The 27,617-nt window shown below is 48.1% G+C and overlaps 1 protein-coding gene across 11 annotated transcripts in view; it reads left to right on the forward strand.

Annotated features, from left to right (window-relative positions):
• Nucleotides 1–17: 17 nt before the first annotated feature.
• Nucleotides 18–27,617, forward strand: part of TRPV1 (transient receptor potential cation channel subfamily V member 1) — a 37,167-nt gene continuing 9,567 nt past the window's right edge. The window contains exons 1-14 of one of the 11 annotated variants that reach the window (XM_047832932.1): nucleotides 18–805; nucleotides 1,951–2,057; nucleotides 2,166–4,362; nucleotides 13,151–13,470; nucleotides 14,274–14,440; nucleotides 14,518–14,670; nucleotides 15,137–15,277; nucleotides 15,425–15,723; nucleotides 16,289–16,468; nucleotides 18,461–18,619; nucleotides 20,073–20,168; nucleotides 21,864–21,934; nucleotides 26,054–26,219; nucleotides 26,650–26,716. In XM_047832932.1, the coding sequence (XP_047688888.1) occupies nucleotides 4,288–4,362; nucleotides 13,151–13,470; nucleotides 14,274–14,440; nucleotides 14,518–14,670; nucleotides 15,137–15,277; nucleotides 15,425–15,723; nucleotides 16,289–16,468; nucleotides 18,461–18,619; nucleotides 20,073–20,168; nucleotides 21,864–21,934; nucleotides 26,054–26,219; nucleotides 26,650–26,716 (1,894 nt within the window). In that variant the 5' untranslated portion in view covers nucleotides 18–805; nucleotides 1,951–2,057; nucleotides 2,166–4,287. Of the gene's footprint in view, nucleotides 4,363–8,114; nucleotides 9,363–9,911; nucleotides 10,652–13,139; nucleotides 13,471–14,273; nucleotides 14,441–14,517; nucleotides 14,671–15,136; nucleotides 15,278–15,424; nucleotides 15,724–16,288; nucleotides 16,469–18,460; nucleotides 18,620–20,072; nucleotides 20,169–21,863; nucleotides 21,935–26,053; nucleotides 26,220–26,649; nucleotides 26,717–27,617 lie in introns of those variants that run through there. The other 10 variants (XM_047832933.1, XM_047832935.1, XM_047832934.1 and 7 more) reach the window with 10 other exon arrangements.

The raw sequence follows: 27,617 nt of genomic DNA on the forward strand, positions 1-27,617 counted from the left end.
GAATCCGAAACAGGCTCCAGGCTCTGAGCTGTCAGCACAGAGCCCGTCGTGGGGCTCGAACTCACGGACTGCGAGATCATGACCCAAGCCGAAGTCGGCCGCTTAACCGACTGAGCCACCCAGGTGCCCCTGTGGGCAGCTTTTAAGCAAAGCTTGTTCTCAGGGCACCATCTTGACCAAGAACCTACCTTCAGGGCATACTCTAATAATGCAGCCAGGACTCATCAACTGGATCCCAAATCAGTACTTTCCAAAAGAGACTCACCTGGGAACTGGTCCCAAATATAAATATGGTGAAGAGAGAGAGAGAGAGAGAAAGAAAAGGAACAGTACCCCAGCATCCCGGTCAGCAGGCTCATCTATGACTCACCTGTAGACAAAGAGAAAATAAATATGGACTTTAGGCACCAAAAAGTCTGGTGACTGTGCACTCAAAGTAAGAAAAGTAGGCCCCCTCCCACCCCCCACCCCCACCCCCCCCCGCCAATCCAGCTTTTGGATTGTTTTTAAAAGGACATGAAACCCAGGCTTGGGTCACATGCACTGTTGGAAAAGTCCTTCCCTACTGGATTGTGCCATGTGACCCTGAGGTCCCTTTCTCACTTTTGTTCTCCCTTGGCCACAGCTGGTTATAGCTGAGGCAGGGGGTCGCCCAGGGCAGTAAAGCAGACTGGCTGCGATGAAGATGCAGGGATCCATGCTGCCTTCTCACCATGCACTTCCCCTCCAAGGACAGCCTGCTGCAGTGGAGCTGCTCCAGATCCTTAACACAACTGGCTCAAAGGCACAGAACAGGGAAGGAAAGGTGGGTGGCATGACCAGCAAGGGGGACGGATGCTATGTGGCCCCACCATTCAAGCACATTGTTCCCAATAGTCTGACCAGGCAGGACCCTTTTTTGGGGGTGTGTCTAGGCAGCAGTGTATTTTTCTCCTGCACATTCTTGGGAGGCCTTCCAAGGGAAGGGATGCAGCTGGGCGTGCTCCTGTCAGAGAGGATGGTCAGTTTAATCAGAGAGAACCCCTTATCCTGCAGGCCCTAGATTTTCTTTCTCTTGGTGTCGGCCTTGCTGGCCTACCATGTGTTTCTGGCCCGTAGAAACATCCCACTGGAGTCAGCATCCATGTGGGGGTCCCAGAGCATCTTATACCTTTCTGTAGTTGGTAGGGATGACCATGGAATGGCTCCAGGAAAAAGCTGTCATTCCTGCATCTAGTTGCAGACTCCTAAGAGTGATCCCAAGGCTCAGGCAGGCCTGACTCTGAGACTCCTAGGCAACTATGAGTTTGGGAAGTGGCCATGTTGTTTCTTTGTAAAGGTCACTTTATGAATTATGTGGTTGTCTGAGCTCTTAGATTAATCTGCCTTGCCATGCTGATTGGATTTCAGATACTAAAGCTCATTCTTTCAGAGCTTTGTCCCTTTAATAAGACACACCTGTCTGCTTTGGGAACACTGTAAATTATGGCATAGCTGTAGGGCTTGGTTTGGCAGGTTGGACATAAGGATCATTTGTAGGTTGTTCTGCAGAAAACCCCACCTGCTCCATGATTTTACCAGGACAAGTAGCTGAAGATCACTTGGGAAAGTCATGTGAGCTTTCTCTCAGCCAAGATGAGTTGAAACCATTATTCTGGAGCCCCTATGGAAGGCCTTTGAGAGAGGTCACCTTGGGATAGGCTGAAGGATAACAGATAGCCTGTCCATCAGGAGGAGTTGGTCCTCTGACTCCTGGGAGGCAGCCTGTCTTGTATTCTCAGGGTGCTATGGATGGAGCCTGTAAATGTAGGATTAGGAACTGGATGCAAGGCCAGGTAGCCCAGACCAGTGCCCAGTGCGGTGCCGGAACTCTCTGTTCCCTTTCCACATGTCCACTCTATCTCTGAGGGCTGAGCCTTGCACAGTCCAAGCTTGCCAGCTAAAAGCTCTGTTACTGTTTTTATTGCACAGGCCTGGAGCCTCTGCAGTGGGGTTGAGCACAGCTTCCAGGGCCTCATTTCTTCAGCCTGAAATCATAAACCACTCACTGCTTTTGCCGTCATTCCCTGGAGGTACCAGTAAGTGTTTGATACCAGTGTGATCCTCAGATGAGGAACTGGCCTTTAGGACTGTTTGCCCATATCCTGATCTTACGAGCAGGTGGTAGACTTGCACTTTCTCCCCAGATTTGCTTCGGCCAGCAAAATGTGACCAGAAGTGTTCTACTTCTAAGCAGAGGTCCTTAGGAGCCAGTGTGTGATTTTCCACACCGTTCCCTTTGCCAGGAGTGACTGGTGGTGTCCCAGAGAATGGAGGCTCTGTCAGCCTGCGTTCCATGTTAGGGCACTATGGTGTAGAACCCTCACCAACAAATGTGCAACATGAAATGTGACTGAGAAATAAACCTTTGATGTTTGAAGCCACTGAGATTTGGGGTTGTTGCCACAGCATAACTTAGTTTATCCTGACCACTACAACCACAGTAGAGACTGTGTCTAAGAAGCCTCAGCTGCACCCAGCACAGACCCAGACATTTATTGAGCACCCACTAGGAGCTGGGTGTTCTGTCAGGACAGGGCTAAATTGCCAACACTAGGACAGATTAACACATGTGTGCAGAAGAAGGAACAATTCATTCTTTATGTAAGTGACATTAAGCTAAACCTTGGAGAGTTTCAGTCCATCAATACCAACAGCAGTTAACATTTTTTGAGCTATGTAGTAGGAGCTAACCTATACTTGTTTGGACCTATTTGATCTATATGGTGACCCTAGAAAGTGGGTACTATTATCTTCATTTCTCAGATGAAGAAACCGAGACACAAGTAACCTACCTAAGATCAGAACTCTAAGATTCAACCCCAGAGCCCATTTTCTTTAGCATTCGAGGCTGAGAGAGCAGGTGTATTCACATGAAAGTGACCGGCATGAGCAGGGTGTGATGAACTGTCTGGTGTAACTTGGTCACAGGGCTTATGAAAGGGTGTGATAGAACTTGTGGCTGGACGTGTTGGCCAAACTGTGAAGGGTCCTAGATGCCAGACTGAGTGGTTTAGACTTTCTTCTGTGGGCAGCAGAGTGGAGGACAGACTTCATGAGCTTTAGGAGTGTAACTGTCAGCCATGGGGACTTTAGAGTGGAGAATGGGTGTTACGGGAGGTGGGGGCCCAATTGGAGGGGCCTAGAAAACAGCTTGTGAGAGACGGTAGGCCTGAACCAACATGGGGGCAGAGCCTGCCACACATACCCTTCTTTTGGCCCTTGACTATGACTAGATGCATATAATGTTTATGTGGCTTTCATGTTCTTTATTCTTCCCAACTGACTGAAAGCTGCTTGAGGGCAGGCTTCCTCTTAGGTGTTCTCTGCCCTGCCCTTCTCCTTAATCTTGGGCTGATGCCCATGTTTGAATGTCCTTCTCCCAGGGAAGAACACAATACCTTGTCCAAGGCCCAGCTCAGATGCTATCTTCCTGCTACACAGTCTCCCTGGAAGCATATCTGTGACTGGATTATAATTGCAGCTGGCATCTGGGACCCAACTCAGTGTTTGCTGTTGGCATGGCCTGTTGGCTCCTGGCTTGTGCCTGTTACAGCATGCCCCACCCAGTAAAGCGTCAGAGAGAGCCTAGCAGTTTTTCCTCATGTGTCCTGGCCTTCTTGAGGTCAGAGACCATCTTATTCATCCTACTCACTTGCTGTGGTTTGCTAGTGCTTGGTGGGGCTTCAGGGTAGAGGGTGGTTTGCACTTGACCTCTCAGCCACGATTAGATGGACAGATAGCCCATCTTTGAAATTGAGAGATTCTGGGTTTAGAGATGTTCACTGTGTGACTCATGAAACATTAAGCAAATCTTGTTTTTTTTTCATTAAAAAACAATTAGTCACAACCTCGAGCTAATGGCCGGAGATAGCTCAACAATCAGCAGATGCGGTTCTCTTCTGAAATAATGATGATGAGAACAATAACCCCTCATGCTTGCCTAGAGCTTTACCAGCTCACAGAGACCATTCATTCACATCCAGTATTCTTATTAATCCCAGAAAAGCCTCATAAAGCAGGCAGGGCAGGTGCCTTCACCCGTTTTGGGGATAAGGACCCAGAGCTTCAGCTATCAGCCCAAATTTATGGAGCGGGTGTCTGCTGGGCCCGTCTGGGTCTCCTCTCCTGCCTCTATTCTCTGCCCATGCATCTGACCCTCCAATCTCTTCTCTCTCTTGTTGCCAGTACCCGCCCTGGGTCCCAGCTCTGCAGAGAGGGGCTCAACTGTTGGGTGCTGAGTGGATGCCTCATCCCTCCCCAGCTTAGATGGCCAGCTCCATCCACTTCTGGAGTGCGCTGTCCCCTCTCACAGAGCCCTGCCCTCCCTGGGAACTGACTCAGGTGGGTACCTGGTGACACTAATGCACAGACCAAATGCAGAAAGGAAAGTAGTTTTCTTCTAAGTCTGCTGTTTGCCATTTGTATCCGGGATCCCTGAGGCCATTTAAAATCTGGGAAGCAAGACACAAAAGTCAGGAAGTTAAAAATCCACACAAGATTTAGAAATCCCAAGATAAGACCGGTAGAGTTGGCACTGTCCTCGGGTGGGTTACAGGTACTCGCGGTGGTGCTTTAACCCCCTTCTCTGGGGCCAGAACTAGCTCTGCTTATTCCTATTTGGGTCCTCCCAGAAATGAGGGGCTGACGGTTCCTGATTTGGGTAATCAGGCTTTTATTAGCACACGACAGTTTGCTGGTTTCTAGCTGTACCAGAAAGTTTGGCTTCAAATCCATGAGGGACCCAGATGGATGAAGAAAATAAATGAGGATCCCATTGCCAGGGTCAAGGGCTGAGTTTAAGTCAATGTGCCCCCCTGGTGGTGACGCTAAAGAACTGCAGCCATTGATGACCTGGGGCCCAGCCCACTTGGCCCACCCACATGCTGGTGTGGCCCCTAGCACTTTGCTGCACTGCCTCTTGTTCCCATCAGACCTGAGCTTGAAGTACGCGCCCCCTCCCAGAATTCATCACTGAAACGTGATCTACTTACAAAGAGTTTTAATGGATACATCATTACATAGATTCAAGAACACCTTGTTGGCAAAATACCACCCAGAAAACCAGGCTGATGGCAGCAGTGCTCAACCCTAAGGTCTTGTGTCTGCTGCCATTTCTTGAGTTTTAGTAGAACCACTCAGTGCAGGTTTGGCTCAGATAAAACCATGCCAATAAATGTATATATTGTGCTCCTTTGGGCAAGTTGTGGAGCTAGGTAGGCTTAGAGAAGGAGAATTGAGGGTGCAAGAGCCCTGTCACTCTGGAGCCATTAAAATCTGCCAAATAAGACACAAACCTCAGAGCAGTTAAAGCTCAATACAAGCTTTAGGAAGGTTCAGACAAGACTAGTATGGTTGTCACTGTCCTTGGGCAGGTAACATAGCCTGTCTATACTTCATTTCCTCATCCATAAAATGGGGGACAAAATCAGACTCTCCTCATGAAACTTTGTGAGAGTCTGATGAGCTAATGCATAAAGTGCTTATCCCAGAACCTGGCACACTGCATGGTCTTAATAAGCATCCACTGCTATTATCGTTGTCTTTGTGATCACATGCACTGGTTGCTGCAGGAAGGTGCGGGTCTAGATTTCTGTAGGGGTTTAGAGGTGAGCACTTTGGCTGGGCCCTTGGTGGAGAGGATTTTTGGAAGAGGTGGAGTTGAATGATAGAGCCTCGGCATCCAAAGGTCCCACCTGCCACCTGGGCCTTAAAAGACAGGTTAAGTCGATGCATAGTGCAAGCACGTTGGGCAGAAAGAGGGCAGGGGAAGGGGGTGGAGGCAGGCACAGTTAGTATGGCTTGGGAGGAGATGTGTCCAGGTAACAGGAGGGGCTGGGCCACAGTGGGAGTGGAGACTGGGGTTGTCGGCTCAGGGTACCAAGCAGAGGGGTAGGGCCTTATTCTGTAAGGGGGCGCAGTCAGGAGGATATTCTAGGTCTGGGGATTGGGAGGTCATGAGTCAGTGCTGGGCACTTCTGGTGCCTCAGGTGAGAGGAAGTAGCTGCCAGCCGCAGAGAGGGATCCATATGAGCCACAGAAACGTAGCCTGGACAGAACAGAGAAGGAGAGGCTGGAGATGACAAAGTATGTCAGACTTTGACATAAGAAAGTTGGTGCCTTAGGGGCGCCTGGGTGGCTCATTCGGTTAAGCGTCCAACTTCAGCTTAGGTCATGATCTCACGGTTTGTGAGTACAAGCCCCACGACGGGCTCTGTGCTGACAGCTCGGAGCCCGGAGCCTTCTTTGGATTCTGTGTTTCCTTCTGTCTCTTCCCCTCCCCCACTTGTATGCTGTCTCTATCAAAAATAAATAAATGTAAAAAAAATTTTTTTTTTATTTATTTATTTTTATTTTTATTTATTTATTTAAAAAAAAATTTTTTTTTCAACGTTTATTTATTTTTGGGACAGAGAGAGACAGAGCATAAACGGGGGAGGGGCAGAGAGAGAGGGAGACACAGAATCAGAAACAGGCTCCAGGCTCTGAGCCATCAGCCCAGAGCCCGACGCGGGGCTCGAACTCCCGGACCGCGAGATCGTGACCTGGCTGAAGTCGGACGCTTAACCGACTGCGCCACCCAGGCGCCCCAAAAAAAAAAATTTTTTTTTAAATGTTGGTGTCTGATAGGCAGTAATGTTGAGGGGAGGGAGTGTGGAGGGCAGAGGGGTTCATCTTGGGACATGCTGATGGGAAGGGGTTTGTGGTCTTTACCTGGAGTTTCCAGGAGAGCTCAGGGGAAAGGGTGGGGCTGGACCCCTGGATGAGGGAGTCCCTGGCTTGGGCATGTCAGATGGGTCCTTGGAGGACTGGGGGTCTCAGAAAAGGGTAGGAGGAGATAAGGGTCCTTTTCCTGTATATTGAGGAAAAGCTGTCAGGGAAGGAGGAGAAGGGCCGGGATTTCCCTGCAGCCCTCGCAGCGTGCATGGTGCCATGTAGACTCTGGGAGATGTCAGTGCCCAATGGCTATGTTACAAAGGGGACACATTTAGTGACATGTGTTGTCCTCACTGGAGGCAGAAATCACCTTGGAAGCTAAGGGGACACCTCTGGTAGAGAAGTATAACCCTCCCCTTTCTTGGACGTTGCCCTGGGCTGGCCAGTTCTCTCAGTGCCTTTCTCAGATGTCTCCCACCCATGCCCCAGGGCTGCTGTGGCTGAGATCCGGACCCGGCCCAGCCAGTGTGTGAGCCAGAGGCTGTCCCTAACACAGCATCAGCATGTCGGTCTCCACACCGAGGTGTTCTCCGCAGCACCTCTGGCCCACACGCATGGTTAGAAGGAACAGTGACCCTAGAGAACTTGTAGGTTGAGGGGTCACTGCTGGTGAGTTTTTAAAATATGTGTAACAGATGGCTATGCATGATTAAGAACGAATTCCATGGTCCAGCAATCCCACTTCTGGGTATATGCCCAAAAGAATCGAAAGCTGTGACTCAAAGAGGTATTTGTACACCCATGTTCAGAGCAATATTCCACAGGCAAAAGTTGGAAGTAACCCAAGTGTCCATTGACTGATGAAGGGCTAAACAAAACATGGTCTACACATGCAATGGCATATCGTACAACCTTATAAAGGGAGGAAATCCTGTAGTATGCTACAAGATGGATGAATCTTGAGGACATTATGCTAAGTGAAACAAGCCAGTCACAAAAGGATAAATACTGCACGAATCCACTTCCATGATGGTCTTAGAATAATCAAATTCATAGAGACAGAATGTAGACTGGTTGCCAGAGGCTGGGGGAAGGGAGGAATGGGGAATTAGTGTTTAATAGGTATAGGGTTTCAGTTTCACAAGATGAAAACAGTTCCGGAGATGGATGGTGGTGACATTATAAATGTACTTAATGCTTCTGAATTGTACACTGAAAACTGGTTGAAATGGTATTTTTTCATGTTATAGGTATTTTACCAAAATTTCTCAAAAAAGGATGAATTCCAAGGTTCATCTAAAAATTTTTTTTAACGTTTATTTTTATTTTTGAGACAGAGAGAGACAGAGCATGAACGGGGGAGGGGCAGAGAGAGAGAGAGGGAGACCCAGAATCGGAAGCAGGCTCCAGGCTCTGAGCTATCAGCCCAGAGCCCGACGCGGGGCTCGAACCCACGAACTGTGAGATCATGACCTGAGCCAAAGTCAGTCATTTAGCCAACTGAGCCACCCAGGTGCCCAGCACAGATTTCTCATATGTAAAATGAGTATGCCCAGGGTTGTTGTGTGGCATGGGAGAGTGGGTTTGTTCAGCTTCTCTGTAAACTGTAAAATGTCGTGCAGAGTCCACGAAGTGTCTGCACTTCAGTGTCTTGACTCAGGGGTCAACCTTGTGAGCTACTCCAAGGAGGGCTACGATGGGACTTTTCTGCTCATTTCAGGCCATGTAGGGCCCCCGGCTTTTTGGAGTCCTATAGGGTTCTACAGGCAGCTGCTGCCAGGATGGGTTCTGCAGGGCATTTCAGGTTGCAGACTGTATACATGCTCAGAAGGACTTTGCAGCCTTTCTCAGCCATGTTCCAGGAGGGAATTATTCCTTGCAGTATTGACTTTCCTCCTATGCTTTTACAATCATACTAAGAGAAATAAGAAAATAGACACGGAAATAATTTTCTGTGTTTTGTGGTTCCATGAGGAATCCCAGTTGAGTAAGGCTGGGACCTGGCAGACCCAGAAGCCTCCACAATCCTTCACGAGGCTTCCACAGAGAATGAGAGGCCCAAGAGAGGCAGGCATTTGTCCAAGGTTGCACAGAGTTGGCAAAGCCGTCATTCAAAACCAGGTTCCTGAATGTCAGGCCATGACTGTGTGATGGGTGATGTGACCCTTTACATTCCTTCCACATTTTCAAACTGGAGCAGTTTCATGATGCTGGGTTTTACTTCTCTGGTTGTTGAGTTTTTTCCCCAGACCACCCTATCTGTAAGAGTGGTGGGTTTGAGAGGCCTGAGCAGTGGCCTCCTTTTTCTTGAGAGCTGAAGTCACAGCTCTGGCTGGCTCTGGGCTGTGTGTGGCTAAGTGCACTGCAGCCCTGGCATGGTGGGAGGAGGGGCAGCAGCTAAGTGGTTTCTGAAAAAGGGAAAAAATGATGGGAAAAGCTCTGGGATCCTCTGGGAATCAGAACCACGGCAACAGCAGCTGCTGCCATTGCTGGAAACATTTTCCTTGAGTGCCAGAGTGTACCCACAGCCCATCCCTGCCAGCGCTGAGTGACCACGGCCCAGGGAGGGGCCACGGACCCTCACAGAGGCAACTCTTCTCCCCACACCAGTCCAGCTCTCCCTTCAAGTAACGAAGTCTTGGAGCTCGCCGGCACCTGCTGTGTCCGGGGTGCGCTACATCTAGCTGGTGAGTCCTTTCTGTTGTTTGCTGGCCGGTGCCGATGCTAGCTTTAGAATGGCACAGGGAGCTGTCAAAAACTGAGCCCTGCCTCTGTCCGCTTGGGTGACTATGAGCAGTTCAACTAGCCTCTCAGCACCTTAGTTACCCCATCTGAAAACTGGGGATAATAACAGTGGCTGCCTCAAAGGTCATGGTGACGCTGAAGTGAAGCTATAGCTGTGGTGCACTTAGCCTGGTTAATCGTAAACACTTGGCAAGTGACTGTGGAGGTTGCTATTGTCATTGTGTATGAGTTGCGTCAGGGTCATCCTGGACCCTCCTCCTGGAGCAAAGAGGCCAGTGGTTTGTGGCCGGAGGTTTCGCCACATAGCTCCTTCCAGGCTGAAGGGGTGCTGGGTGGGGTGGCAGGAGTCCTGGGTTCTCACCCAGGCTCCATTCGCTCTCTGTTTTAGATAGGGTTCCTGTGGCTCTTCATCCATAGGCGGGGTAGCCCCCGGATCTCCGTCCCTCTTTAGGAAATGCTCAGGTAGGAATTTCTCTTTAGGAATGATCAGGGGTGGATCCTGGACCAGTTCCCAAGAGCCTGTAGGGAAGCTGGAGGCAGACAGATGCTTTGAGCAGAAAGGGAGCAGGAGAGCTGCGCCCCGGGATGTGTCACCTGGATTAGGAAGAAAAAGGGGGCTTCGCTCAGGTGGTGGGCAGTTTCCTTCCTGGCTCTGGAGTGGAGAAAGATCCAGAGGCCAAACCAAGTTTTGCTGAGCAGGGTCATTTTTTTCAGGACAGTCCTTTAGTCTCCATTGGTGGGTTTGTGAATCTTGCTTAAACCAGAACAGCCATCTCCATCAGACACCCCAAGTCATAGTTGGAAATTTCCCCCATCATTGTAGGACATTCAACTGTGATAGGTACCTTGCCACGGGGCTCATGTGCTAGACACACCCGGGCCTGGCAGTGGCAGACTATCTTGTCCCTGTCCACCCTGCAGCCCAGAGCAAATGGCCTCTCAGTCCCTGTCCTGCCCTCTGCTCTGGAAGAAGCTTAGTTTCCAGTAGGAAATCAAGTGTGAGGCATGCAGTGCAGATTTGGGGTTTGTTGACTGACCGAATGATGGTACTGTGTGGGCTGCTTCATGTTTATTGGGTTTGGTTAGATTTGGACCAGTCAGAGGGAGAGGCAAAAGGTGACACTGTGGAATGATTTGTGGGGGCCCCTGCTAATGGGTGCTCTGGTTGGGATATTAAGAATTGTGAGTCAGGCATCAGGTTTATTCTTGGTTTTGTGGCCAGTCCTACCAAGGGGAGATGCCCTGCGAGAGTCAGGCCCTGGCAGATGGCCTGGTTCCTACTTGTACTTCATTTTGGCCTTTGAGCTTCCTGGGATGCTTGTTTGAGCAGGAAGGTGCTACAGGTTGGGGCTTCTGAGCAGAAGGGGGTTGTCCCTGCCTGCCTGGCCCCAGGGCTAGGGGACTTTGGGCTGATCAGTTCCTCACCCTGGTGTGAAGTCTGGGGCTGAGTTTAATGGCTGAGAAGACCCTTGTGGTGGAGTGCTAGAGATACTCTGCAGTCAGGCTTCCGGGTATCAAATCCAGGTTCCACCTCGTCCTAACTGTGGCCTCCAGCAACCACTGTGCCTGAGTTTCCTCATCTGTCAAATATTTACCTCTTGGAGATGTGAGAATGAAGTGAGCACATGTGAAGTGTTAGAATGGTACCCACCCTTGCACAGTACATGCTCAAGCACGTCAGTTACTTTTGTTCTTACTAGCCTCCTGTGCCTTTTAATGGTAGCAGGCTCCACATAGTATGAACATAATAAGACGTTCTCTTCCGAAAGTGCAGATGAGTGTTGGTGTTTATGCTTCTGAAGCTTCTCATGGCTTCCTACCATCCACACAATAAAGTCCACATCCTGTTCCTTGACGTTCAAGGACAACAGCCATCTGGTTCTGCCCTGCTGCCTGTCCTCCAGGCCCACTGGCTTCCTCTTCACCAGCTACTTTGGGATCCCCATCCTCTCCCCTGGCCCCAGATCAACCCTCCTCTCCTTCTAGGCCCAGATCCTCTGTCACCTTCTCCATGAAGCGTTCTTCAGGACCCTGGCCCCTCCTGTGATACCCTGCCCCAGCCAGTGCCTGGTTTCTGTCTCAGATGGGGCCGAGTCCTCTCTGTGCCCCCAGCACAGGCCTGGGTACCCAGTAGGATTCAGTAGATGGCTGTTGAGTGATGGGATGAACAAATGGATGAGTGGTTGGAAGGAGGATTCCCTGTGGCCAGGAACACTTCCTGCTGCAGGGTTTCCATATGAGGGATAACCCAGAGAAAGACTCGAGCCCCCCTGAGAGGAACAGCAGGCAGGATGGAAAATGGGCCGGCAGTCAGCTGTCTGTCTTCTTCGCAGGGTGCAGAGTGGTGAGGCTGCCTCATTTATTTTTCCCCCAAGGACCTGGGCATCAGATAATAGCTGGTCTATTGCCGAGGCCCAGCTGTGTGCTCTGAGTGTTCACTGCCTGAACTTGCACTTGAAAATGCAGGTTGTGAGCAGCTTCCCATTTCTTGACTGGCTATTTTTTGGAATCCAACCACTGCTGGAACGTGAATCTCACTAACTTTCTTTGGAAATGGGAACAAGAAGGGTCTATATCTGATCTCTTTCATGTCCCCGACAGTGACCACAGCTTTATTTCATAGAGAGGGGGATCAGGCAAGTGCCCTGCTCAGGAAGAGGTCTTAGGATGTGGGGGAGATAAGGCAGTACCAGATAGAAATTGCTAGACTACATAATGGATGGTGCTAATAGGGCCACGAAGGATGATGGACAACCAACTGGGCCACTCTGGATGGGGAGGGAGCACGGCCAGTGCAGAGCCTGGGGGTGTGGAGGAGGCAGCATTAGTGTTGGACCCCAAAGGGAGGTGGCCTCTGAAAAGTGATAGGATTTGGGCATGAAGAGGAGAAGGAAAATGCCCCCCAAGTGGAGACACTGCAGAGGCAAAGGCCTCTGAGATGTGGAACAGCCCTGGGTACCAGGGAGTGGGGATGCCCTGCTGGATGGAGAGAGGAGTGGGACAGAAGGTTAGGAAGGGGGTGGAAGACACTATCAAAACAAGTTCACGGCCATATGTGCTAGTGCTAGCTGCCAGCTGAACACCACATGTTCAGGCCTGGAAGGCCTGCGCCAGCCTCTAATCTCTTAAAGTTTAAAAATTCAGGGATGCTTGAAATTTCACCAAAATGACAAAAAAGTGCAAAAAGTCCCCACCAACTCAATAGTTGCAGCTGCCAGGTCGAAGAGCAAAAGCAGGCAAGCACGTGGCTGGTGATGGGGACACGTGGCACAAGAAGGCCTGTGCAGCATGGAGTGTGAGCATGTCAGTCTCTGCCGCTCACCCTGTTCACAGAGACACAGCCTGTTCTGCTCTTTGAGGCTGTGCCATTCTCATCACCGAGTCCCTCCCTCAATGCCCAGCCATTGACAGCCACTCCCATTGTTTCTTTTATTCTGATCTTGGAGGGAGGCAGAGCAGTAGTTATGATCCCACTTTGCAGATGAGGCAACTGAGGCCCAGAGAGGAGAGCAATCCATTCATGTCTTTCAGAGCCTTATGGCTTCAAGCTGGGGAATACATCCACCCTTGAGCCCCCTTAGAAGCTTTAGTTCTGGGGGGCTAGGGCCAGCAGCTGTTGGATCTCTGGGGTGTCCTGCTTCACAGGGGCTTTTGCAAGGAGGGCAGATGGGGGCTAGAGTTGTGGAGTCCTCAAGCTGGGCACACACCTGATCTTGGTGGCTGCCTGCAGGCTGCCTCTCAGGCCACAACGGATCTGACAAGGATGAAGAAATGGGGGAGCTCAGACTCAGGGGAGTCTGAGGAGCCACCCCAAGAGGACTCCTGCTCAGACCCCTTGGATGGAGACCCTAACTCCAGGCCAGCTCCAGCCAAACCCCACATCTTCCCCACGGCCAAGAGCCGCAGTCGGCTTTTTGGGAAATGCGACTCGGAGGAAGCTTCTCCTATGGACTGCTCTTACGAGGAAGGCCAGCTAGCCTCCTGCCCAGCCATCACCGTCAGCCCTGTTGTCATCATCCAGAAGCATGAGGATGGCCCCACCTGTGACAGGTAAGCTGCATCTGGAGCCTGAGCCCCTCCCCACCAGGAGCCCACTGGCTCTGCCAGCTGAGGCCCCAGCTATGGAGATACCATGTGTTCCTCTAGCTTATGGGCTGAAGGTCATAGAGCCAGGGAACTGGGGAGGCTTCACAAATCATCTGGTCCAGCATCTGCACTCCTAGGAGCCTCAGGACACATGGTCATGGGTGCTGGCCTATCTGCTGATCTTAGCTGCAGGCTGATCTCTAGGTTTCCAGGCCTCAAATGCTCACCAGCCCCAAACACTTAGACTCTAAGTTGAAAACCTCAGGGCCAGGATGCTTTTTAGAGAGTGCAGAACAGTTCCAGTGACAAGCCCAAGGGCCCTCTCGCTTCCTCCAAGGCAGGTGAGGGAGGTACATGGGCCAGCTGACCTCGAGGACAGTGTGAAGACACTTTTTCACTTAACAGGAACCGTCCAAACTGCTGCAACTCCTCGCCTCCAGCCCCCTCTGGGCTACTGCCCCCAGAGCCCCAGCTCCTGAGTAGGCAGAGAAGTGAGTGGCTTGGGTGTTGGAGGAAGTGGTGGCAGCAAAGACTTTCTAGATGGTGCCTACAGGCAGGGTGGGGACAGAGTGTGGACACATGCACCCCATCGTTCCCTGTTACATCAGTTTCCTGGACGGTCATCTAGACTGAGGGATGGGTTTTATATCATGTTTTTTCACCTTTTGGTTTACCCTGGGATTTAGTCATGCTCCCTGACAAGCTCTGGAGGCCCCAGGGCTGAAGGGAAATCAGAGCAGGAGATGAAGGTGTTTTCTGGCCTGCAGGCAGTCTTCCCAGGACTCTGCTCCTGCTGGGTCTGAGAAGAACCTCAAGCTGTATGATCGCAGGAAGATCTTTGAAGCCGTCGCTCAGAATAACTGTGAGGAGCTGCAGAGTCTGCTGCTCTTCCTGCAGAAGAGCCAGAAGCACCTCATGGACAGCGAGTTCAAAGGTGGCCCCTGCAGGGCCGGGCTCCTGGGTCGGGCCCCAGCTGTCATGCACTGCTCTGACCCTCACTTTGTCTTGCAGACCCAGAGACTGGGAAGACCTGTCTGCTGAAAGCCATGCTCAACCTGCACGATGGGCAGAATGATACCATTCCCCTGCTCCTGGAGATTGCCCGGCAGACGGACAGCCTGAAGGAGTTTGTCAACGCCAGTTACACAGACAGCTACTACAAGGGTGAGGAGGGGGATGGGGTTTGGCATGACTCTGTGCACAAGCACAGCTGGAGCCAGGTGGCATGCCTGGGCAAGCCTCTGAGCTTCGTACTCCCTGTACCAGCCACTGCGTTGGCATCTCCTGGTCCTGGGGGGTCCTTGCCTCCCCCACCTGCTGGACTTGTTTTCTCCTGGTGCTGAGGGTCCCATCCTCCCCTCTGTGGACTCGGTGTTCTTTGCTTCCAGAAGCCATGGCTACTTTCCTTGACCTTGGGCAGTTTTGACTCTTCCAGGTCATGGTCTGGTGTTCCCTGGGGGTCTCTACTTCTGCCTCAGGGACTCTCTAGGCCCCCTTTGGGCATTCTGGCCTGCTCCCCTCTTGTATGGGGGAGTCACCTGGCATTTTCTGCCCAGATCTTCCCCCTGCACCTATCTAAGCACCCCCACAGGACTGTGAGTACAAAGCCAACAGCACACACCCTCCACAGGCCAGACGGCCCTGCACATTGCCATTGAGAGGCGGAACATGGCACTAGTGACCCTCCTAGTGGAGAACGGGGCAGACGTCCAGGCTGCAGCCAACGGGGACTTCTTTAAGAAAACCAAAGGGCGGCCCGGCTTCTACTTTGGTAGGGAGACCATGGGGTAGACCCTTGGATTTTTGACAATTGCCAAGGGGAGGTTTCGGGTGGAGAGAGAGGGATTTGGAGGCCGGGTGGTCCAGGGACCAAGCCAATCTATTCCTGAGGCCCATCATATGCCTGTGTTGGCCACAGGTGAGCTGCCCCTCTCCTTGGCTGCATGTACCAACCAGCTGGGCATCGTGAAGTTCCTGCTGCAGAACTCTTGGCAGCCAGCAGACATCAGTGCCCGGGACTCGGTGGGCAACACAGTGCTGCATGCGCTGGTGGAGGTGGCCGACAACACAGCCGACAACACTAAGTTTGTGACGAGCATGTACAATGAGATTCTGATCCTGGGGGCCAAGCTCCACCCTACACTGAAGCTGGAGGAGCTCACCAACAAGAAGGGGCTGACGCCACTGGCTCTGGCTGCCAGGAGTGGGAAGATTGGGGTAGGGGGAAGGCTTCGGGCCTGGGCAGGGAGTGTGACTTTAGATGGTGGTGTTGGGGGGACGGTCTGCCTTGCTGCATGCCTGGCATCACCATCACGCAGAGCCCTGCTACTGTGACACTAGCTTGTAGGGGTAGGGCAGGGGGCTGTTAGGGGAAGCCAGAGGAATTGTGAGATGCTGGGCAGAAGCCAGCATCGCACCTGTTTCTCATTTCTACCTGTGAGCATCACTAGCCAGACACAGAGTAGTGGGGACAGGGCCTGGGGATAGGAGTGTGTTGAGCCAAGGGTGAAACTGATGTGATCAAGTGTGATCTGCCAGGTGTGATCAGGCAATGGGTCTGATGTGGCCGCAGCTGGGGTCTGAGGCAGTGGGCGGGTTGATCTTGATGGTGGTCGGGAGGCTGCTGGATGGAGATGAGGACTCTCCTAGGGCTTGGGTACAGTCTCCAACTGAGCTAGGAAGCAGACTTATTCCTGAGGCAGAGTTGGTAGCCTGGTGGAGACGCATCTTGTGGTTGGGGCTCTAGGATGGTCTCTAACAGGCTCTCATATCCCCATGGCAGGTCTTGGCCTATATTCTTCAGAGGGAGATCCAGGAGCCCGAGTGCAGGCACCTGTCCAGGAAGTTCACCGAGTGGGCCTACGGGCCTGTGCACTCCTCACTCTACGACCTGTCCTGCGTCGACACTTGCGAGAAGAACTCAGTGCTAGAAGTGATCGCCTACAGCAGCAGTGACACCCCCGTGAGTGGGCCGGGGTGGGACTCAGCCAGGGTGGGCTTCTTGTCTCACTGCACCCCCCAGCCTCCACCCCAGCCCCTCGATCCAGCTCTGCCTGTCTTCTCATCACTGAAAACCTGCTGTGTGGGGTCTAGGCCCAGAAGCTTCATCTCCCCATTTGTTCCCACTGAATGTTTTCCTTCATCATACAATGTACAATGATATTCCCATAAAAGCGTAAATATTTCAGATATACACAGACAAAAACAACCTTCTTTTTATACCATATAAAAACATGTAGCTTTATTTTGTTTATATAAATGGGATCAAACTATGCAAAATGTAAAACAACCAGTTTTTTTACTTACTGGTGTGTCTTGTAGATAATTTTATATCAAAGTAGGTATGGATCTGCTTCATTAAAAAAAACCCACGCAGTGTTCTGTAGGAGGGCTGGGGATAAATGTCCATTGGAGGACATTTGAGTTATATCCAGTTTTCCGCTCTTTCAGTACTGCGAGCCACTTAGCATGGGTTTGGGAATTTTTCTAGGATGCCTGGAAATGGAATTGCTAAATCAAAAAGTATGTATGTTTTAGCATTTTAATAGCTACAGCCAAGTTGTCCTCCACAGACTCCATCAGTGCATTTGCCCCCACCAGTGGGAAAATCTGCCCATGCCCTTGCCACCCTGGATATTATCAGTCTTTTCTCAAAAACTGGTTTAAGTTCTTGGGGCCTGAAATGCTATCTTACTGATGTCTTAATTCTCATTTTCTTGGCTAATATGAGGTGAATAATTTTCTCATATATTTACCTGGCCATTCATATTTCCTTGGTAGATTTCCTATTCATTGTCCTTGGCCATCTCTTCCACTGAACTGTTTGCCCCATTCCTCTTTGTTTCTAGGTTCTCTTAGTATGGAGTGAATCCATCCTTTCTCTATTGCATATATTGCAAATATTTTATTTTTTCGTCTGCCTCTTGTCTTCTAACTTCAGTCAATGCATCGTTTGCTTATGAAAGGTTTTTAGTTTGAGAGCCAAATTAGTCTTTTTCTTTTATAACTTCTGTGACTTTTATCTTGCTTTGTAAGTCCTTTTCCACTATAAGGTTATACAATATCCTTCAATATTTTTGTTTAGCTCCTTTGTAGGTATTTTACATTTGTCTCTTTAATTTGTCTAGAATTTATTTTTGTGTAGGGGTAAGGTAGGCATCTTACTTAATTATTTTGTTTCCACATGAGGGTCCCAGGGCCACTAAATGAAAAGCCTGTCCTACCCCCACTGCTTTGAAAGGCTACTTTCCCTGTCTGTTCTTTCTAAGGTATACCTGCCCCCGAGGCAGCCCCAGGGGCTAGGCTGGAGTTTGTGCTGGTGAGGAGGCTACCACAGTATCTTACAGGGCAGAGGCTGTGTTTACAGGGGCAAAGTCCAGGGTGGGGAGAGAGGTCTAGACTGCTTTGCTGTGCCCCGCCAGCCTTCACCTGGGCTGCCATGCTGGATCAGGGCGTTGGATTCAGAATCCTGAATGGAGTGTCCCCAGAGGGCTGGCCCATGTAGGAAACGGCTTCAAAAAGGCTGAGGTGTTTGGCCTAGAGAGGAGAGGGCTCTGGGGCCACGCTGCCATTTTCATGTCTTGGAAGGCTCTCTCAGGCAGAAATGCAATACTGGGGTCCCTGAGTGCAGAACTGGGACAACTGGTGGAAAGCAGAGAAGTAAGACCAACTTTACTCCAGAGAATTGATCTTCCTGACAGTTAGAATTTCTCCCCAGGCTGCTTGAGGCAGCGAGGAGCTTCCCTTCCCAAAGGCACTGAAGAAAACATTGAACCGGGACCTTACTGGGGGAGCTAGAGCTTGGGCTGGGGGTTGGGTCGATGACCTGCAAAAGAGGATGATTTTGGCTTGTCCATCTTAGGAATATACTGGAACTTCAACAGAGATCTCTTGGATATGAGATTTTGTCATTCCTGGCTGGGGAGTGAGCCTCACCTCTCTCTGCTCCCCTTAGAATCGCCACGACATGCTTTTGGTGGAACCGCTGAACCGACTCCTGCAGGACAAGTGGGACAGATTTGTCAAGCGCATCTTCTACTTCAACTTCTTCGTCTACTGCTTGTATATGATCATCTTCACCACAGCAGCCTACTACAGGCCTGTGGATGGCTTGGTGCGGCCTGAGGCTCGGGGACTGGGGAGAGGGATGGGCATTTCTAGAAGACCCCCGAGACCCAGGCCCAGGCCAGGCCCTGGACTCCTTCCCAGCTCACTGGAGACATGGAAAGATCACCCAGAGCTCCTCATGTCCCTGTACACAGCCCTCCATGTCTCAGGTTGTCCTGGCAACACTCCCTCCCCCTTCTCAGTCCCTCCTGTGGTCTCCTGGTTCTGTGAGGCTGAGTGTGTGGTCTACGAGGTCCCTGATGGCTGAGGAGGGGCAACAGGTTAGAAAAGCTGCAGGAACTAGGGCTCTAGAAGCAGCTTTTCCCTCGGTTGGCTGTCTGTAGGGTCATGAGCTGGCGTGAGCCCTGAGCCTATTGCCATCCCACTGGCCTGCCCACTTTTGTTCATGCACTCGCTCATTGTTTGTTCCCTGGACATCTACTTTTGATCATTTCTTCTGTGCTAGGCCCTGGGCCATCCATCAAATCGGCTTGAGACCAGACTTCTTCCTCTACCAAGAGCCATGGACTCCTTTGAGTTACTAAACTGAATCCTTTCCATTCAATACCCAAGCACTTAATTTGCTGCCTTTGTTTCCAGGGCGTCTTGCTTATTAAATGTGATTTAAAACCCCACTTCCTAGTTAGGTGAAACCTGACTTCTATCCACCTAGTAAGGCCATTTAACGATTTCATTTTATGAGAAAAGAGAAATGTGCTAATAAGACAAGCTAGTGAGGCAGTGTTTATCAAACATCAATGGCAAGCAGAAAGGAAACCCACCCCAGGAATGTATCTGAGACACAAGGATGACACACATGTGTGTGGGACATCTCACCTCCCACCATCCAGGGGAAACCTCAACAGTCATGGGACACCAGGGGTTCACCATGGGCTGTGGGAGCAGCAGGAAACATATGGCATTAGCGTCTGTAAGAGTGTCTCCACTTATGCCATCTACCTCCTCCCATAGGTGCTCCTGGCTGGACAGTGTGTCTGGGAAGGAGCACAGCACTGTAAGGATGCTCTGCTTGGCACCTAAAAGATGCCACTTTGGGAATCAGCTCCCACAGGAGGGCCTCCTTGCAGGTGTCCCCAGTAATGCACTGTCTTTAATGATGCCTCTCTCCTGATGGAGGCTGGGCCTCTTGGGCAGCCCAGCCCTTTTTTTTTTTTTTAATGTTTATTTATTTTTGACATAAAGTGAGCGTGTGAGTGGGGAAGGGGCAGAGAGAGAAGGAGACAGAGGATCTGAAGCAGACTCTGTGCTGACAGCAGAGAGCTGGATGTGGGGCTTGAACTCATGAACCGTGATGTCATGACCTGAGCCAAAGTCGGACACTTAACCAACTGAGCCACCCACACGCCCCCAGGGGTGGGCTCTTAATCACAGGGCTTGGTAAATGCTTGTTGAGTGAATGAATGAGTGAATCGAGTCACTAACTTCTCTGCATCTTACAGCCTCCCTATAAGCTGAAACACACTGTTGGGGACTATTTCCGAGTCACTGGCGAGATTCTTTCTGTATCAGGAGGAGTCTACTTTTTTTTCCGAGGGGTAAGCATTCCTTCCCACACTGTGAGTTTCCATTATCACCAAAACAAAAAGCCAAGAGACTCACTCATTGCTCACTCACTCTTTACTTCAGGGGAGAGATGCCCAGGTGAAGATGAGGCATTCGTGCCCAGTGGGTTTCTGCAGACTCAGGACAGTTCGAAGTGTTCGGAGACAGATAGGACTTTCCACCAGACGTGCAGTTGACCCTTGAACACTGCAGGGGTTAGGAGCACCAACTTCTCACACAATCGAAAGTCTGTTTATAACATTTGACTGCCCCCAAATTTAACTACCAGTAGCCTACTATTGATTGGAAGCCTTACTGATAACATAAACAGTCAATTAACACATATTTTGTATGATACGTGTATTGCACACTATATTCTTACCACAAAGTAAGAGAAAATAAGAAAATCATAAGGAAGAGAAAATACATTTACAGTACTGTACTGTATTTATATAAAAAACTGCATATAAGTGGACCCTCACAGTTCAAAGCTATGTTTTTCAAGGGTCAACTGTAATGTTTAATTATGAAGTAGAGTGGAAGTCTCTTAAGTGACAGGATCATGACTGGTGGTTATTTAATTAAAACCATCTGTTAAAGCTCAAAACAATGAAAGAAATCTACACATATACTGGAATCATTTTATTTTACCTGAAAACTCATACATGTACATTCCTTGGCCATTTTTCTAATATATGAACAGTCTTTTCTTTGAAATTGGAACCACTGTTACATATACAAATAATTGGAGATTATGGTGATTTTCCCCCTTAACATTTTTTTTATTAAAAATTTTTTTTAATGTTTTATTTTCTGAGAGAGAGAGAGATAGAGAGACAGAAAGTGAGCAGGGGAGGGACAGAGAACAGGGGAGACACAGAATTCAAAGCAGTCTCCTGTCAGCACAGAGCCTGATGCAGGGCTTGAACCCATGAACTGTGAGATCATGACCTGAGCTGCATTTGGATGCTCAACCGACTGAGCCACCCAGGCGACCCTCCCTTAATCTTTTTGATCTAAGCTACACCTGATTTTTTTTTTTTTTTTAGTGACTTACCTTTAAGGAATCTTTCCAAATCATTGGATGCTGTCTTCACAGAAACAACTGTCTTTTTATTTTTGTACTCATATTTTATATTATAATAAGATACAAAGCCGCAGTAACAAGTGCAGTCTTGATGACAAGGATTAACTGCGGGAGGGAGCAAAGTGTGTGAGTGTCCTGGAGAGGGTCTCCTAGCCACCAGTCCTCACTGTGGGCGTCAGTCAGAATGTTTTCAGGGAGTGGAGAGCACTGGCTAATCTGGTGACTTAGTTCAGTGGAGGCTGCTTAAAGAATTTTTACTATAATGCATAGTTCTTGAAGAAAACTAGGGGAAAATGCACAAATTAGAAAGAAGAAAAGAAATTGCTCAATCTCATCATTCAAACACAGCAATTAATAATATTTTGGTGCTTTTCCTTCCTGTCTTTATTTCTACCTAGAGTCGTAATTCCACTCTCTATTTTTAACAGTCTCTCCTGACTGAGTCACATAATGTTACCCTGTGAACCTGACCCTCGCTGTTCTACCCTTTTCAGAACCTCGGCTTTGATGCATCTGTTCCATCGTCGGCCATTTAGGAGCATTGCAAGTACACTCATCATTTCACCTTTCCTGGCTTCTTACTCTGCCTATTTGTTTGCAGATTCAATATTTCCTGCAGAGGCGGCCATCTCTGAAGACCTTGTTTGTGGACAGCTACAGTGAGATGCTTTTGTAAGTGATGCTTTGACTCTTACGACTTGATAGCAGATGGTATCTTTTGGCCCAGTCCTAAAGTTATAGCCATCAGTTCTCACCCATCCTGTCACCCATGCTAAGCCTGGAAATAGTAGGACCTCACAAATGTGTTGAATGAATGGCAGAAGGCCCTCAATACATGTGTGGATGAATACTGAAGCTCTACTCTGTGTCATATACGCACCAGGTGTTAGGAAATGACATACATGGGCTCATGTGGCTTATAGTCTGAGTTACAGTCTGAATACCCTTGGTCATTTTTTTTCATGCGTTTGTCCAACCATCTGGTAGTCACTGAGTTGGCATTGGAATACTGAGATGAAATAGATATGATTCCTCTCTTCAAGGAGTTTCCGATCCTTGGGGTAGCGTTTCTCAACCTTGGCACCATGGACATTTTGGAGTGGATGATTCTTTGCTAAGAGGGCTGTCCTATGCATTGTAGAATGTTTAGCAGCATCCCGGGCCTCTACCTGCTAGCTGCCAGTAGCACTCTCTCTGTCCCCCATTCTTGATGACCAAAAATGTATCTAGATACTGCCAAATGTCCCCGACCTGGGGAGGCACAAAGTCACCCAAGACTGAGAATCATTGCTTTAGGGGGAGACAGATAAGCAAAAACCATAGTTATAGAACAAGGTGGATGTCACCAGGACCCTCCTTCCTTCACAAAATAAGCTGGAACCTTACAAAATTTCCCTGGAGGACCCAGGATACACAAAGGGGGTTTTCAGATGGGGATGGGTTCTCCTGGGATTTATACTAAGGACTTAACTCTGATCCCCAAGTTTCCTTCATTCCTGAGGCCTCTCTATTCCTGGCAAATGAAAGGAGTTGATTTCTTATCCTGTTGTAGCTAGCTTGTCCCCATGTGTTTACCATAATCTTCAGATACTTGCACTTTAACTCCAAAGGGCTGGGTCTATAGGGTTAGTGCAATGCTGCTTAGTTTCTCTTTACTAAGAGAAACAATGTTCTCCTACATAGCATTGTGCCAATAAACTTGATTCTATTCCTAGGAGGACTTACTGCAGGCAGGTTAGAAATGGATTTTATTTTACTTTTTCAAAGCTACTCATGCCCATGGGTAAACATTGAAGAGTACTAAAACGATTACAGCCAGTATATGAATTCCTCATCTTAAACCTTCCCATCTTGTAATTCTCCTTCCCAGGGACAATCACTTTTCATTCTTGCAGCTCTTTCTTCTGATGTTTTCTCACCTGGTGGATGAGGATTTAGCATCCTTTTACTTCCTTCCCCTCTGCTTCTGCTCCTCTAGCCTCCCAATATAGTTTGAAGTAATTTTTGTTCTAGTTGGTATTGAGTAATTTATGTTATGTCTCTACAAGTAGTATTCACAGTTGAGCTTCATAATATACTTCTTTTTTGTTTGTTTCTCCTAAAATTTGTAATTATCTTGTTGTTACTTGTTTAGTTTTCTTTGTACCCATTGTTAACTTGTCCCACACATCTCAAAGCCTCTCAGTAAAAATTTTCTCAAAGTCAATCACATAAATTATATGATTGGAATCCCTGCTCCTAGTTTTTTCCTTGAGAGATCTCCTCCTGGAGTGCTGTCCTCTGTTTCTTACTGGGCTGGTTGCTCTCTGGGCCTGCTGCTTAGCCATCATCCTGGGACTCCTCTTTGTTGCCATCTTTGGGATGCTCACTGCTTTCATTCTGGGTTAGACTTCCTGTCTCTTTCTTGGTTTTCCTCCTTTTTCCTCCTTCAGTATTGTCATTTGTTGAAAAGGATTGTCTCCTGGTGAAGGGCACAGTGATGACAACTTTTATTGTGTCTGGTTCTTGAGTCTCATTCTCCCACATGTACATCCGAGGTGTCATCCCTTCACTAGCACCTTAGAGATCCCTTTCACTTCTCTCCTGATTTGGATCTCTTATTTTCTGAACCCAAGTCTTCCTTTTTACTGATTCACTCCCTTTTTGAGGGAAAAACATCCTCAGCTAAAGAAAAAAGGCCCATAGTAGGGAAGGGGGGAGTAAAATTTATTTGAAATCTGGCAAGCCTGAGAATATTTCTACTATACCTTCACATTTTATTGATGTCTTGATTGGGTATAAAAATATTTTTAAAAATTGAAGATATTTTTCCATTGTTTCCCTGCTTCCAGTATTATAGATGACAAGTCCAAAACTATTCTGATCCTGGATCCTCTTTTAATACCTGGTTTGGTTTTTCTCTTTGTAAATCTGTGGTATCTTCTGTTTGTTTCTAGTGTTCTGAAACTTAATGATATGTCTTGATTGCATTTGTTTTTATCCAATGTTCTGGGCACTTGGTAGGCTCTTTCAATCTGGAAATTTATGTCCTTTATTTTGGGGATATTTTCTTGAATTATTTCTTATGATATGTATATTGAACCTCCTGACTTAGTCCTGAACCAGTTCTTATGTCTTCTCACTTGTGTTCTCTTTATCTTTGGCTATTCTTTCTGGGAAGTTCAAATCAACTTTAATTTCTACCCCTTCTATTGAGTTTATTACTTTTGATACCACATTTTAATTTCTGTGTGCTCCTTATCTATAGCACTCTATTCTTGTTTCATTGATGCAATATCTTCTTTTGTCTCTCTAAGACTATTGAAATAAAATTTTAAAATAAAATAAATTTTCTTCTTTTTGCATAGGATTTATTTTCTCTAAGTTGTTGTTTCCCATTTTCTTGTTTTGCTCTATCTTTCATATTAGAAGATACCTGGAAAATTTTTTTTTCTGGAAATTTTTTATATCTGCTCATGAGTAAGAGTGGAGGACTGAAAAGCTTGCTGGGAGCTCTTAATGTATGAATGGGGCTTATCAATTTTGAGCTTCACTATAAACTAGTATAGGTTAAGCTATTTATTGGCAAACATCCAAAGTTAGTCAATTGCATCTTTTCAGTCTTCTGCCTGGAGGAAAGAAGTCTGGCTGCTAGATTTCTGAGAACTGAGTGAAGAAGAGGGCTTTCTGTAATCTGTATTATATAAAAATCACATAATCTGCTTTTGGTAAAATACCAATGCTTTCACTGTTGTTTGATGAAAGTGGGTCCAAAGATCCTCTCCTTTGTCTTCTTCAGAGACAAAACCTCCACTCTTCCTTATTTTAGGTCTCTTCATCTCCTTTCTGGAGGTCTCTAACCCTTTTGAGGCTCCTTGGTTAAAAGAGCTGATTCTCAGCTTTCCCCACTACAGATTTGGATTTGGGTCTGCTAAGTCAGTTTCTGTTTGTCTGCTGCTTCCCAAATGCATATGTGGGGGCTCCATTTGCCACCCAACGTAACTCTTTACCTATTTCAACTGGTGTCAGTTCTTATTTTGGCCAAGGTTCTGAAAATACAGAGGAATAGTTTTCCTTTGCAGCAGAATTCCAATTGATGAGCCAGTTTATTGACATCAGTTTTCAGTAGACTCACATCATCACAGTGGTGGTTTTTTTGCTTGGTTCTTTCACAGAAATGGGAAGTGAGGTTGTCAGCATGGTCGACAGTATAAATGTAGCTGAGGGTACTTTCGAGAGGAGGCTATGATGAACAAGGAGACCTGGGGTGAATATGTAAAGAAAGGACCACTGGGCAGACTCTGTCATAGGATCATCAGATTTACTACACCTTATCCATGGATCCTACTTGGGCAGCCCCCACCAGACCGAGTTGCCGAGGAACATCTTTCCTGTCTCTCCTTCTGAGTTTGATGGTATGGCCAGCAGACTCCACCTGTGATTTTTCAGGAGAGCATGGCCTGTACCTCCTCACTGCTAAAGCAATGTTTCCCAGACTTTTTTCATTATTGCCTTTTTAGACATTTTTTCCTAATTGCCCCTCCCATGAAATCTAATACCACAAATATACTGTAGAGTTGTCCATGCAATGTATTTCTATTTGTGCTTTCTACAAAAAGAGAGTAAGATTTTGTATTCCCATAACCAACTTTTCCCCCCTTGGGGATGCTATTACTCCTACTGAGAATCACGGGCTAAAGGAGACAGGACAGTCAACCCTAGCTCCCGCAACAGCCTGTTGTCTGTGCTTCTGAGGGGGTGCCAGGCCTCCTGGGTGCTCTTAGACAGAGCTTCCTATCCCTCCACCCTCAGCTTTGTGCAGTCACTGTTCATGCTGGGGACCGTGGTGCTGTACTTCTGCCACCACAAGGAGTACGTGGCCTCCATGGTGTTCTCCCTGGCCATGGGCTGGACCAACATGCTCTACTACACCCGCGGCTTCCAGCAGATGGGCATCTATGCTGTTATGATTGAGAAGGTGGGTGCCAGCATCCAAGCAGGTTCTCCGTAGAACCTGTTTACCTCATGGGTATGTGGGACATGGTCTACAAACTCTGTCCATCCTCTGTAATGTCTGGAGAGGTGCTGGTTTAGTTCAGCACCCACTTTCCCAGATAATTCCTCAAGATTCAGGCCATGTGGTCTTGACCTGGGTTTGGGGGCTCCCCTGAAACTTGACCCCCTACATACCAGGCCCTGCTCTCCCACCAGAACAAAGGCCATGGTGGGAGAAGCTGTGGATGACTTACTTATGACACTGGAGCTGAAAACCACCAAACCAGACCCTCCTGCATGTTCTCCAGTTCTACTTAGGCTCAAGATTAATCCCAGGCTGACATGGTCGTGACATTTCCCTTGGCCGGCCTGGGGACTGGACTTGGTTCTGACAAGCCTGCTCTCTCCTGCAGATGATCCTGAGAGACCTGTGTCGCTTCATGTTTGTCTACCTTGTTTTCTTGTTCGGGTTTTCCACAGGTAATGGGCTTGGTCAGGGCTGGTGGCGGGCAGAGCTCCGGCTACCCTCAGCTTCCTGAGGTCTCTGCAGGGGCTGGGTGGGGAGAGGCCCACTGGGGTGTGTATCTGCAGGTGACAGACTGGATGGATAAAGAACACACAGAAATGAGCAGGAGAACCTGGAAATGTGATTCATAAAATAGTGTAAGCAATTTTAGAGGTATGAAGTGCTGCTTGCCTACAGTATAGATGCATTTTGGCTTAGTTTTTATTTTATTTTTATTTAATTGTTTATTTAGGGTTTTTTTTAGTTTTTTTAACTTTTTATTTTGATATTATTTCAGATTTTCAGAAAAATTGCAAGAATAGTACAAATAACTTTTCTGTACATATTACCCACAATCCCCAAATTTTATCACATTTTAAAATCACTTTCCCTTCTACACACACACACACACACACACACACTCACACCACACTTAAAAAAAAGAGTAAGCTACAGACATGATCAACCTTTTACCACTGGATAAAGCCTGCATTTCCTAAAAACAGGGATATTTTCTTACATAAACAATGTATAATGATCAGAATAAGGAAATAAACATCAATACAGTACTATTAACTAATCTACCAGCCTTATTCAGATTTCACCAATTGTCCTAATAATGTCTTTTGTAGAAATAAAAATCCCAGATCATGCATTATATTCAGTTGTCATGCCTCTTTAGTTTCCTTTAATCCGGAGTGCTTCCTCAATCTTTCCTTGTTTTTTTGACCTTAGCATTTTTAATGAGTAAAGGCTAGTTTTTACAATGTCTCTCAATTTGGGTTTGTCTGATGTTTCCTCAAAATTAGATCCAGGTGTGCATTTTTGGTCAGACTATGGAGGAAGTAACGTGTGTCTTCCTCAGTGCATTGTATC

The sequence above is a fragment of the Prionailurus viverrinus genome, chromosome E1 (genome assembly GCF_022837055.1).
Source record: "Prionailurus viverrinus isolate Anna chromosome E1, UM_Priviv_1.0, whole genome shotgun sequence".
Lineage (NCBI taxonomy): Eukaryota > Metazoa > Chordata > Mammalia > Carnivora > Felidae > Prionailurus > Prionailurus viverrinus.